General features: G+C 40.8%; 1 protein-coding gene across 2 annotated transcripts in view; it reads right to left on the bottom strand.

Annotated features, from left to right (window-relative positions):
* Positions 1–13,484, bottom strand: part of SAB (HYPERSENSITIVE TO PI STARVATION 4) — a 90,857-nt gene that overhangs the window by 33,052 nt on the left and 44,321 nt on the right. For both annotated transcript variants that reach the window (XM_089155467.1, XM_089155468.1), the window contains 6 exons: positions 11,236–13,102; positions 10,905–11,005; positions 9,579–9,935; positions 9,310–9,428; positions 6,834–7,083; positions 6,324–6,548 (listed from right to left, as the gene is read on the bottom strand). In XM_089155467.1, the coding sequence (XP_089011593.1) occupies positions 6,324–6,548; positions 6,834–7,083; positions 9,310–9,428; positions 9,579–9,935; positions 10,905–11,005; positions 11,236–13,102 (2,919 nt within the window). The remainder of the gene's footprint in view (positions 1–6,323; positions 6,549–6,833; positions 7,084–9,309; positions 9,429–9,578; positions 9,936–10,904; positions 11,006–11,235; positions 13,103–13,484) is intronic.

Here is a 13,484-nt window from a genome sequence, read left to right as displayed (position 1 = left end):
ATATGGAAACTCCATGTTATTGGTAAACAAAATGGATTATCTTCAGCAAGATCTTTGCAAAGGGAGGCCCTCATAATTGAACCATTATCCCCAAAATCTCACAAAATGAAATAGTTTCAGTCAGAATAATTTAAATAACAATGTTCCCTTTTAAACTGGATTAAAATCATACTGCCAGTAGAAAGCAAAATGTTATACCTTGAAATTTCTATAAGGAATAAAAAATGGTTTTATATTTCATTGAGTGAACTGAAAACAGATATTTCCACGCAAGCAACTAAGAGGTCTTTGTTGACAAGGTTTACTTTCCACTGGCATATCCCTTTTCCTGTATTTGCATCTCATATTAAGCTGCGTACTCTTCTATTTCTCTTAATTCCAACCTCTCCTGCTGTTCCAAAATCTTGTTGCTTCTATTTTCACTCAAGTAGTTTCTTGAATAGAATTCGCAATCCCGATTGGTTTGTTGGTTATCTAGTAATCTTACTTTAGTTAGTTACCAAGTGTGTGCACTTGATTCAAGACAGAACAGATTGGTTCAAATTCAGCATTCGTGATTTTCTCTCATGATTTGCAATTCATACCAAAAAAGGGGAAAATGCCATCTTTGAAAGAGAAATCAATTCCACTACCTTATAGGAGATGCCACAGAGAGTGAAGAAAATCAAGATTACATGATAATAATATCATTAAAAACTAGATATTGACACAACTTTTGTATATGTCTGTTTGGTTTTCGTGTCTTGTATTATGCGGGTCCATAAAATTATGGTTTTGGTTGTATTTGTAATTAGGCAAGTTACGGGTCAATTATTTGTACAGGGACAAAATTGTAATTATATGGAGGTTGGGGTTTTTAGGTTTCCCTATAAATAGTCTTTGTGTGATAACCTAGAGTGGATCCATCCCTAGAGAGGATTTGATGTAAACCCAGGTTTAGGGTTTGTTAGCGAGGACCCTCTTTAATAAAAAAACAGCACTGATTAGGGTTTCTGAAGGCTTTGGCTAAGGGATTTAGGGTTTATAAGGCTGCTGGATTTGTTATTTCAGATCTGAAATTGTTTAAGATTTCAGATTTGAAACTCAAATCCTTGGTTAATTAGAATTCGGCTAGGGTTAGGGTTTTGGTAAAGATTTTCAACTACGGTTGGGAAGGGGCTAGGGTTGCTGCCTCTAATATTCAGAAGTAGTAGAACTACTAGACTGCAGATTAGAAACTGTTTCAGAGAAGGGAATTAAGTTTGGAAAGGTTAAGGCTTTTCTGGAAATTTCAAAAAAATTCTGCAACTTCTCTCAAGGAAGATGAAGTGCAGAAAATTTTCAACTCTAAAACTAGGGCTGTTATGGTGAAACTGAGATTAGATCTTTGTTCAGCAGGCTTGGGCCATCCTATAGAACGTATAATGTTGTGTTTTGGGGCTGGAATGAGGGAGTACTAGTTGGGGTGGGATCTGAAAACGTGGGAAGAAGAAGGAGATGGGGATGGCTTCTAGGGTTTGGGAAAGGGGCTGGAATGATGGGGGAAGGGGCTGTACTTACTTGTATGTGGTGAAGGATGGCTGCCATTGTTGCTTGAATGCTGGAAGAAGAAGAAGAACTTGAAGATTGCAGAAACAAAAATCAAACCCAGCCATAGGTCACCCTTCCAAGGAACCCACAACTTCCCAAGTCTATTTTCTCAAAACTCAATTCATTCAATTAATCTCATCTGAAAAAAACTTACACTAGAAAAATTATTTATAGCCTGAAACAAAGGACTCAGACTCAAACTAGGTTACCCCGATTGTTAGGGTCCCATCACAACTTAACTTAGAATCTGAAAAAGGAAACTTGGTTGCTAAGCAACCCCAACCTCCTCCCTCTCTGATTTTCGCCCTATCTCCCTCTGCAATGTCATTTACAAATTCATCTCCAAAATCCTAGCCAATCAAATCAAAAAGGTTATCCCCTCTCTTGTGAGCCCCAACCAATCTGCCTTCATCTCTGGCCGTAGCATCTCGAATAATATTCTCCTTTGCGTGGAGATTGTTCGGGGCTTCAACAGAGCTTCCCACTCCCCGGCCGCTCTCCTAAAAGTGGATCTTCACAAGGCCTTCGACTCTATCTGTTGGGATTTCATCAGTGAGGTCCTCTCTACTATGGGATTCCCTCCTACCTTTGTCCACTAGATTAAGATTTGCATCTCCACCCCCTTCTTCTCGATCATCACCAATGGATCCCCATCGGGCTTGTTCCCCTCTAAGGTTGGGATCCGCCAAGACTGCCCTCTCTCCCCCTACCTTTTCTCCCTGGCTCTTGAGGTCCTCTCCCGCATCCTCCAATCTAATACGGACCAACTCCTCATCTCTCCTATTCCCAAATGCAGATCCACTAATCTTACCCATCTTGCCTTTGCGGATGATCTCATGATCTTCTCCAAAGCTGACCATCAATCTATCTCCACCATCCTTTCCTCGCTTTCCTACTTTGGATCTCTCTCTGGTCTCCGTGTTAACCTCAGAAAATCCACTCTCTTTCTCTCTGGAGTCTTGGATGCTACCAGAGCCTCTCTCCTGCAGCTCTCATGGTTCAGCCCTGGCACCTTTCCTGTTACTTACCTTGGCCTCCCTCTCATCCCTGGCAGACTCACCCGGCACCATTGCTCTCCTATGCTTGATCACATAAGGAAAAAGTTGCAACTTTGGAAAGGTAAGCTTTTATCCTTTGCTGGGAGAGTTGTGCTTATCCAATCTGTCCTCCATTCTTCCTACCTTTACTGGAGTGGCATCTTTTTAATTCCCAAATCCATTATCCACTCTATGGAGTCTCTCTTCTGTGACTGCCTTTGGAAAGGTCAAGAAGCCTCCAATTTCCTTCATCCCATCTCGTGGGCTGCTGTCTACCGGCCCAAATCTGAGGGTGGGTTGGGTCTCCGTCGCATTCTCGATGTTAATTTGGCATGTCTCCTTAAGCTCATTTGGAAGATTGCATCCAAACATGATTCCATTTGGGTCTCCTGGGTCTACTCCTACCTTCTCAAGCATGACTCCATTTGGACGGTTTCTTGCCCTTCTAATCCCTCCTGGATCTGGAGGAAGATCCTTCTCCTTCGTCCCCGTGCTCTATCCGCTATCTCTATCCAAATCTTGCATGGATCCTCCACCCTTTTCTGGCTTGATCCCTGGCATCCGTTGGGCATTCTATTCACCCTACTTGGCCCCCGCAATGTCTATGATACCCGCATCCCAAAGTTTGTCACCCTTGACCATTTTCTCTCCAATGAATCTTGGGTCCCTCTCCCACACCCTTCCCTCACACATGTTTGGAATACTCTCCCTCCTATCCACAATCTTCCCCGCGACACCACCATTTGGACCCCATCGCCCTCAAATTCTTTTACCACTTCATCTGCCTGGAACCTCCTCCGCACCCCTCTTCCCCCTGTCCCCTGGTCCTGCTTGGTTTGGTTCAAAGGTCTCATCCCCCATCATTCCCTTACCCTCTGGAGAGCCCTTAACCTTGCTCTCCCCACCCAAGCCTTCCTCATTAGCCGCCATATTGCCGCCAGCCCCAGTTGTGCCCTATGTGGGAATGGTTCAGAGGACATTGATCACCTATTTTTCGCCTGCCCTTTCCCTCCCCCCCCTTTGGGACAGAGCCCTTGCCTCCATTTGGCCCCGCTCAAGATGCTCACATGGGTTTGCTCATGAATGGTCTTGGATCTTAAGGAATTTTGCTGGTAATTCTATTTGCGACGGCCTTGGCAAGCTTGTCTTTGGTGCCTCCATCCATTACAGCTGGTGGGAGCGTAACCTTAGAAGATGGACTTCTAAGTCTCGATCCCTAGATTTGATTTGGAAAGCCATCTACTTTGATGTTTCCTCTAGATTGTTTTCTCTTCCCACCCCCTGTCGCTGACAACCCTAGAAATAGGTTAATTGTTAGCTTCTGGGATCTCAATTGCTCCTTCTCTTGAGCTTGTGCTCTTCCTCCCCTCCCCCCCCCTCTCCTTTTGTTCTCTTGTATTTCCCTTGTTGGTTGTTTGCTTGTCTTTTAATATATTATTTATTCATCCAAAAAAAACTTACTAGACTAGCACCTAAAATTTAGGACTCCTTATTCGAAAATAACTCTTTCCTAATTTACAACTCAAAGACTCTTAATAAAGAAAATAATAATTACTTGATAACTAAGACTCACTTAAGAAAATAAAACCAAAATAAAAAATTCTGAAATAATTCTGAAGTGAACCTACTAAATAGACTTGATTATTGGGGTGAAAACAACCATTTTGCCCCTTGGTCAGTTTTGGGCCCCCTTTGTTTAGGCCCTGTTTTGGATGGGCTTGGGCCCCTTCTAGGCTCTTTTAGGGCTGCCTAGGGGCTGGATACATCAGGATTTTTTTTGGGGGGGGGGGGGGGGCCCACAAAGGGATAGCACTTTGTAAGGTGTGAGAGTGATGACATTTTCAGGATTATTGGAATCTCTCTCTCTGGTGGACGTAGGCTATTATTTGGAACCATGTTAAATTCCTTGTGGTTGTGAGTGCGTTTTACTTGTATTCTTCTTCGTGGTGGTGCATTATCCCCAACAAGTGCTATCAGAGCAAGGTTAAGTGGATTGTCGCTGGAGGTGTGCGAAGATCTAGGAAGGAAAGGAATGGTGCAAGGAGAACGAAGAAGGCTTCGAGGTACAAATCGAAGGTACGATCCTCTAGTTCAGAAATCGTGGAATTGTTTTTTTTTTTCACTTTTTGAATTGTTTAGATCATTGAGGATAGACGATGGAAGAAGAAAATAACAAAGGGTTTTCATTAGTGCAAGGTACTGTGTACAAGGGGATTTTGGAGGGGGGGGGGGAAGAAGAAAAAAAGGGCAGTCAGTTGGACAATCAATGATCGTTGGAAACAATAAGGGAAAAAATGGTCGGATTGAGAAAAAAGACGATCAACTGTTGGCTTTTGTTTGAAGGGTCTTTTAATGTTTTTTCCCCTTTAAAACATGGGATGTTCATTGAGTGGTGGGAACGTGTTATAAGAAGATTTGATTCGGTGGGAGAAAATAAAAGAAATATTTTTTTGTTTCTATCGGATTGGTTTCATAAAGTTTGTTTCCAAAGGATTTTGTGTACAAGGTTAAGTGTTCCTAGGGTTTTTTGGCGTTCTTGACTCAATGGAGGTGACAGATCGAGGAGATTTCATTTCGTTGGTATTGATCTTGTGGGTTAGCACAGAGATCAATGGTCAGGTTATTTAGGTTGATTATGTGTACGAAGGGCACATATCAGGTAAATTGTACAGGATTGCAGAGAGTGTTGAAACAGGTGGAACTAGAGTTGGCACTTAGGCAAGGGGGAGCTCTACTTGGCACTCAGGCAAGGGGAAACTCTACTTGGCACTTGGGCAAGGGGTACTGGCAGATAGGATCATAGGATTTGCAAGTTGTCTAGGCGCCAAGCAAGGGCAAGCTTGGAAAGAAGCAAATGACTTTCGTCTCGGATTTGGTGAGTGGCGGTGATCTCTCAGAGTGAGCTACAACAATGGGAGAGGTGGAGCCACACCACATCATACAATGGTGATGAGCTGTACGGGACACCCCAAGTGGGGGTATGCGCCATGCTGGTTTAGGTGATGGCGGTCATAAGGCACCCTTGGAGGGGATGTTCGTCATGCAGTAAGGTGTGGCGGATACACAAAGATAGGTGGTTGCAGAGAGACATCATCAATGGTTTTCTTCAAGGTCGTTTGCAGAATTCAAGCCAAGATAGAGATTGTTGGGTTTGGGTGTCTTGTATTATGCAGGTCCATATAATTATGGTTTTGATTGTATTTGTAATTAGACGGGTTATAGGTCAATTAATTGTATAAGGATAAAATTGTAATTATATGGGGATTGGGTTTTAGGTTTCCCTATAAATAGTTTTTGTGGGATAACCTAGAATTGATCCATCCCTAGAGGGGAAGGTGGGCAAGCAAAGCGGTAGTAGCACTTTGTAAGGTGTGAAAGTGGTGAGCTTTTCAAGATTATTTGAATCTCTTTCTCTGGTGGTTGTAGGCAATTTTTCCGAACCACGTCAAATTTCTGGGGATTGTGAGTGTGTTTTGTTTGTGTTCTTCTTCATGGTTGTGCATCCATCCCCAACAATGTCCTCGTTTGGTTATCATTTTCCGATTATTATTAGAGTTACTACATCATTAATTAAAGAAAAGAAATTATAATTGGAATCATGCAAGACCATTTTAATCTAGCATGAAATCAAAAAAGAGAAGCATCTAATATAATGCTAGATTGCTACATCTTGGAACATAGATATAAGGTCTTTTGTATCCATTTCCAAACACTCACCATGTTGTTTATTTCAGCTTCAGCAAAAGATTTACCATCTTGAAGCATGCTCCACACCACTTTGTGTATTTTCAAAGAAATACGCATAGCACTAGAAGGGCTTTTGTTCTTTTCCTTCTCCATCAGCCTCATTTGAGCAGCCTTCTGCAGGGCCATCCTTAATGATGCAGATGCTGCCTTACGAGATTTTTGTATGTTTCCCAACTCTTTGTTCAGTCTTTGTACCTATAAAGATGGCGATTGACAAACTGTAAGTCCATAACCATAAATAAGTGAAGTAGCTCAGAAATATTTTAAGAAACATACTGAGAATTAGCCAGACAGAGAAAAGGAGCATAGAAGGTCTGGGCAGAAGAGTCAAGAACAGAAATTTTCATTTTAATAAAAATAGGCATACTCCAACTGCTTTATTCGAATGGAAAGTGGAAAGGGATCTCATGCTCTCTCTCTCTCTCTCTCACACACACACACACACAGATTCGCACACTCTCTCTAAGATTGGTTTCTCACCAGCATGGTCCTTCCACCAGTTATGAAGCTCTCAACCTTTACTGGAGAGACAGCTGGATCTCCAGAAGAATCACTGCAGACAGATAGTCTTCTAATGTCATCAAGGAGCAACTTCCGCTCTCGTTCCGTCTGTTCAAGGTTGATTCTTGCCAGTTCTACCTCTTCAACACCATCAGGAACTACCTCATCTGCCTCTTCTTCAATATCTTCATCATCTTCAGCGGCATATGAAAGATTTGTTTTCCGAGGCCTGAGTTTTGGAAATAAAAGAAAAGTTGAAGGTTGAAACATTATGAAAAGTAATAAAACAATTGCACAAAACTTATACCAGTTTCTTGATCAATTCTATACTTCTATTTGCCTTCCAAAACCAGATCAAACATAAATAACTAGTTTTAAAAAAAAAAAAAATTCAACCTTAATGCAGCTGCACATCAAAGGTGGCTACACTATTTGGCAACAATAATGTCTTTAACCAATAATAATAAGCCTAATAATAAAGCCCATGACATTATTTCAGAGGCCAAAGGCTTTTTCTTTTCTACTGGGGGGGGGGGGGTTGCAGTGCGGTGGTACACAAATTTTATGTAGAGTGCAGTTAAAAGTCTTGGGTCAAATGTGGGCACGGTGGGAGATCTCACGAGATCTCGCTTTTTCAAAAAAGTGAGACGAGATGGAGATTAAGAGTAAAGAGTTGGGATATCTCGCTCGAGATCTCACCATATCTCGCTGGAATCTCAATTTTTCCCCTTTTTTTGCAGATTTCAACTAGATTTTCACTTGCAACTACTCTTAGCACATCTACAACATCGAAGGAAGATCAATCATTCTCTATTTGTCTTATGAACTTATGATTTAATGACTTATATAGAACTTATAATCGTTGTATAATTTTATTATTCTATTCTTGAAAATTGAGATTGTGATACTCATATGAATGGAATTTTGATGACATTTAGGTTATTTGATGCATTTGATACATTTGCTTTTCATTTATATGCCTTAAAAGGTTTTATATTACATGTTGTATAACCTTGCATTCCCTAAACCTACAACATGTCGATTTCACAGTATGGGTAGACTTAGAAATCATACTTAAGAGTTGTTTTTTGACAAATCCAATGCCACCAATGTGTTCAAAGGCCTTAAATAGGCTAAATACCAAGTTTCAGCCCAATTGGGACCCCAAAACCCACCGAGTTGATGCCAAAAAATCACATATCTTGACCGAGATCTCACCAAGATGGCCAAGATCTCGATTTTTCAAGGTGGCGAGATCTCACTCGAGAGCGAGATCTTCTACCATGGTGCCATGCCCCACTCTTCCAAAGGTTTCCTATTCTCTCCCATCAATTCTTCTCCATCTTCTATTCTATGCTTCTTTCTTCATTGTAAGGACACTAAGACTAGTGCTGCAGGGGGTGATTGAAGCACCTCTCTAAACTTGACCAGACATTGCCTATGCTTTAAGTTTAGTAAGTCAGTATATGCATGATCCCTAACCTCCAGCTCGACATTGTGTATTGTACTTTGAGGTATCTGAAGTCAACTAGGGACAGGGATCCATCTTTCTCCTCACATACAAATGCATATAGAGACCTTCACAGATGCCAATTGAAAAGGTGCCCCAGATGACAGCAGGCCCACATCTGTTTGTTTCAGTTTTTTGGAAGAGATATAGTGATCTGGCATAGTAACAAACAAGCAATTGTTGCTTATTCAAGTCTGAAAGCAAGTTCAAAGCGATGACAAATGGCATATGTGAGTTGTTATGCCTTAAGGGGCTTCTGCTGGATCTTGGCATTTTCTCCACCTTTTCCATACATTTTGCTACAATAACAAGTCTTCTATTAGCTTCGCCCACAATCAAGTTCACACAATGTGGAGATTGACTGTCATTCTATCAAGCAGAAGCTTGATGAAGAAGTCTTACATACTCTGTTTCTTCGGTTACATGAACGGTCAGCTGATGTTTTCACCAAACAGCTTCGTAGTAACCTGTTTCATTCTATTTTCTGCAAGTTGGGCATATGTAACATCTATATACCAACATGATGGAAGTGTTGTAACATATGGTTAAAGGATGCTTTGGACATCTCTGTAATTATGTTTTGTTCTAAGGGTGTTCATGTAATTTTTTCTTTTTTCCCCTTCATATTATAAATAGAACATGACTATGCTCCCTTGAGATACAAGTCATTTATTCCTGACCTATTTCATCAATATACAATGAGTTTGATAAGACTTATTGCTGACACATGGGCTTAAGAGATCTGCACAGTTTGTTAACGGCTAAAACAACATTCAGGAAGAAGCGCATCTAGTTTCTTAAAACTGAAAACTCTAAACATTGAAGCAGCCTCTGCTTCCTAAATATCAGTTCTTCAAAAACCTAAAATTGTATATGATAGAGCTGAATTAATTTTAGAACGATAACTGAATTCACTGATGAAAAAAAAGAAGAGCATGTACTCACTTGGGAGGCATTGTAAAGAGAAGATTGTTCAATACATCCAGCATAACGTGAAATTGGCGAGATGTCATCGCCGCGGTTATATTAGGGGAATTGAAAGCAAGTTCTTTTAACGGCTTGACCTGTGACAGGAAAAAATGCCAAGCCAACGAGTGTTAAATGGTGAAATAAGGAAACAGTGAAAGGGTAAAGAATTCATTGCGTGATGATAGTGGGACAAATAAGAACATCTTAACCAAGATATTCTGACATAAATTTATGGTGGTATGAACCTTTAAATCTGCAGTTCCACCTTTGTGCCTTGTGTAACGAAAATACATTGTACAAGGCATGAACACTCTTTCCAGTAGAGCACCAGTGCGCTTGACTTTCGGAGAGCTCCTAAGGATTTTCGGTAGCCACTGTAACCCAGCCCCTGGATCAACATCAGTTGGAGCAACATGAGCTTGTACATGCTCCAACATCACAGAAAACTCCATACGTTTCCATGTCATTTCAGGTTCAGAGTCAGGAATCTGTACACTTCCAGTACCAAGAGCCTGTTCAATCATCTCATACCCAACCTGGAGAACCGAATGAAATGAACGAGCTAATACACGGCCACTAGCTGCAGCAAGCAAAAACCTTCCCTGGTAGAGAAACAAAAGTGATAAGTGAAAAGTGAAAAGTGAAAGCTATAAAATAAAATAAAATAAGTCCTGCACTTTCATTTACAATCAAGTAATTAAGTATACAAAAAACACCCATATCATCCTCCATATTGAATCTTTCAACTGATCAGTATTGCTGTGGAATATTTATTGTTGATACCATTGACTTATTTCAAAGGAAAGACAACATACATGACAAATCTCAAATTAAGTAAAAGATCCGCAAGTGCTTTTGTAGTCAGTAGACTCAGTACAAAGCTAGACGAACAAGGTTGGTGTTTGGCAGCCATTATTATAAGAACCCATAGTCAATCATTTTACATTGGATCCCGCCAAAAAAAAAAAAAAAAGGAAACTCGTGTAGCTAATCCTATTTATTTTGGACAAGTTTAACTTGAGTTTAGTGAAGACGTATCAAACCTAAGATAAAGAATACAGTGCAGGTACCAAGTCATCTCTTTCAAGAAAGGGGATGGAAATAAGGTCCTAATCAGGGGTTCTTGGAAATATGGTCCGAATCAAGGATTCTTACATGGTGTAGGATGACTTCAGCCTGTAAAACACTTTGGTGGGCATATTTCACACATCTAGAAAAATGAGAGTGATAAAATGTAACAGAATGTAAAAAAAACTTCTGAAAGATCTTGAAATGCATTGGATGTTCCAATGTTTAAAGATTTGAAGAATGACCACTGGTTTTCCAAAGTGAAATCAGGTACAGCAGGTCTGACAAAACTACCAAAGCTAAGTGTCAGGAAACCCAAGTAAATTACTGAATATCAAGCTCCCAACAGACAGGAGGTTACAGATACAACGTTCTGCATGTAATAACAAGCATACGAAAGAACCCAAGTCCTAGATAAGCATTTATACAAATGCAGTGCATAATCAACAGAGAAAACTTACAAAGTTTCAGTCCACATATTGAAAACTAGTCATAGAACTTACATTTGCTTCTTCTGGATGAAGATTGAATTGAGGCTGAATAACATTCACCATAAAATGCCGTGTTCCCTCCTCCTCTGAATCCTCAATGTTTCCATTCTTTGCTGGTGAGAAAGCAAAACAAATGCTCCTTAGCAAAAGCTTATCGAATGTCCACTACATCATGTGTTTCAGGAACATTAAAGGATAACTAAGGATACTGAGGAGTGTGCTGGCAGACTATAGCAGCCAACCACACATTCATTGTGACAAAACATCAAGAGATTATTAGTGTAACAATCATGATCCTGAGATATACAAATTCAAAAAATTTCACAAAAAGCATGAGACCTACCAGAGGATGAGCTTTCCATTTTAACTGAATGTGAAGGAGACGAAATTGATCCTGAACTCTCAGTCTGATGTGCATTAGGGGAAGTTGAAGGTAAAGTAGAAGGCAAAGGGTTAGGGGCATCACATTGAACTGTTTCACTACCATGATTTACTTGGTTCTCCTCAAGCAATTTCCTTTGTGCATACTGCCATGATGGAGAAGGTTTTGGAGGCGCAAATGCTTTTGATAGCCCACCAGCCCAGGACCAAACAGCATTTCTATTGTCAATGGTCCACAAAAGCTTAAGGCCATACACAAAAACACGCTGACAATTGTCAGCAATGACCACATTAAATCCATCATCATCACTAGGGTCAGATCGCGCATGATCATCACTCTCACTTCCATTTTCAAATTCTGACCTGACATATGTCATCTCAAGGTTTCTTCTCCCTGCTTCTTGCCATGCTAAAAGTCGTGCAGGGTCAGCTTTTGGAGCTTGCTTTCTGATTGTAAAATATTCAGAAGACAACAAAAATCCCTCATCACGGTGCTTCTCTGTGCAACCCACCATATGGTTGCACTTTTCATGGCCAGTTCTATCTGTTGATGCCGATTTTGAATTTCTCCTTGTCATTTTAGATTCATTTGCAACACATGTACAACCCCCCTTATTCAAATATACCTTAAGCATGTGAATGTCAACACCCTGGTAAACGAGATCAAGAGGTTCACGCTTGCAATCAAAAGTAAATTTTTGCCGACCACGACTTAAGCCGAACTCATATTTAAGCTTGGTCATACTAAACGTCAGTCCAGTAGCAGGATCTTCATCCTCCAAAGCCACATGCTTCAAACAAGTCGGTGTAGAATCCAAGCGAAGCAGAAACTCTGTCATCACCCTGTCGAGAGACAAGTTGCCTGACCTGGGAATTCTTGCAACCCCAAAACGTGGCCATCGAGAGAAGGACCGCAACTTATGGGGAGGAATATAATTCAGGTTCCAGAATCTGGTAAGCCAGGCCAAGTCATGAGGACCAACATTTATAGTTGGTGCATCGATTGAGGCTAGCTCTGCTTTGTACAGAGAACCATAAACAGATCCATCTATGAGTCCTCCAACTTCCCCCGTGGAAGATGTCAGCTGTTCATCACAAGCAGGAAGTGAAGGTCTGAGAGAAAAGTCCAAGCGGAGGGAGAGAGAAGTTGACCTGAATGGGTCATAAACTTTCTCACGCGGCTTCCCTTCACAGGGAAGCGCATATAAATAATGATTAAGAGGATTGCCAGATTCACATTCCCAGTCCATAGTTACTTCAAGGTTAAAAGCAGGTGCTTCAAGGAAAGCACCAGACACAGAGTGATTTGGAAATTTTAAGCTGCTGTTGTTAACCAAACTCTCCAAACTGCTAAGAAAAATCTTAAAATCTCTAGCCAAAACAAAAACACAACCATCTGACTGCTGGATTTCCATTAAACTGGAAACAAGTTGCAGTTTGTCAAGCTTCTCATAAGGATCAGTTGTTGCAAGAATATTCCATCTGGATTCTGAAAAACATAAGCTATTTTTCCCATGAATGTAATTTCTTACTTCATCCCACCACGGTAAGCTGCGCTCCTTTCTAGGTGGCTGAACATCTGGAATATCGGGGTCTCTCCTAGTGCTCAGGTTAGCTCTCCGCATAGCCACTGTGAAAGCATAGCTTATATCGGTAAAAGCTGGTTCAAATCCCACACCAAAGGAAACTTCCCCTTTCTGAAAATTTAGAGGCAAATCTGAGTATGTCTTCATAGGAGGGGTTGTACCAGTAGCTGATCGCAGCATCTGCACCTTCCTCCATTTCCCAATGAAGACATCCTGTTGAATTTGTGGTTGGAAACATGTTGCCTGTTGGGAAAAGTGACAATTCAAATGTCAAAAGAGCGCAGACGAACCAAAAACCACCACAATCAATTACAAACTAAATCTACACATGCCAAGATAAAAATCAAGCATTCAAAATATTATATACCTGTCATTACAAAGTCGTTCAACCACACAACTAAAAGGTGTATCCTCCCAAACCATATTGATAGCTGGCCAGAAGGACAAAGCACTTTTGTCTTTCCAACTAAACTACCAAATAAGAAGAAATACATGTATATGTATTATAAAGTTAGGGAGGAGCAATAATTTGTCAGAACGGACCTTCATATCAGGAAATGAGGTCTCCCGGGACCTCTGGGATATTTCAGATCCTAGATGATGCAGAGGATGAGTTAAGGAACCA

Source organism: Hakea prostrata, chromosome 5 (assembly GCF_041222555.1).
Source record: "Hakea prostrata isolate BN-2017 chromosome 5, UWA_Hpros_2, whole genome shotgun sequence".
In the NCBI taxonomy this organism is placed as follows: domain Eukaryota; kingdom Viridiplantae; phylum Streptophyta; class Magnoliopsida; order Proteales; family Proteaceae; genus Hakea; species Hakea prostrata.
Note: the sequence above shows the minus strand (reverse complement) of the source record. Positions and strands in the feature narration are given on the sequence as shown.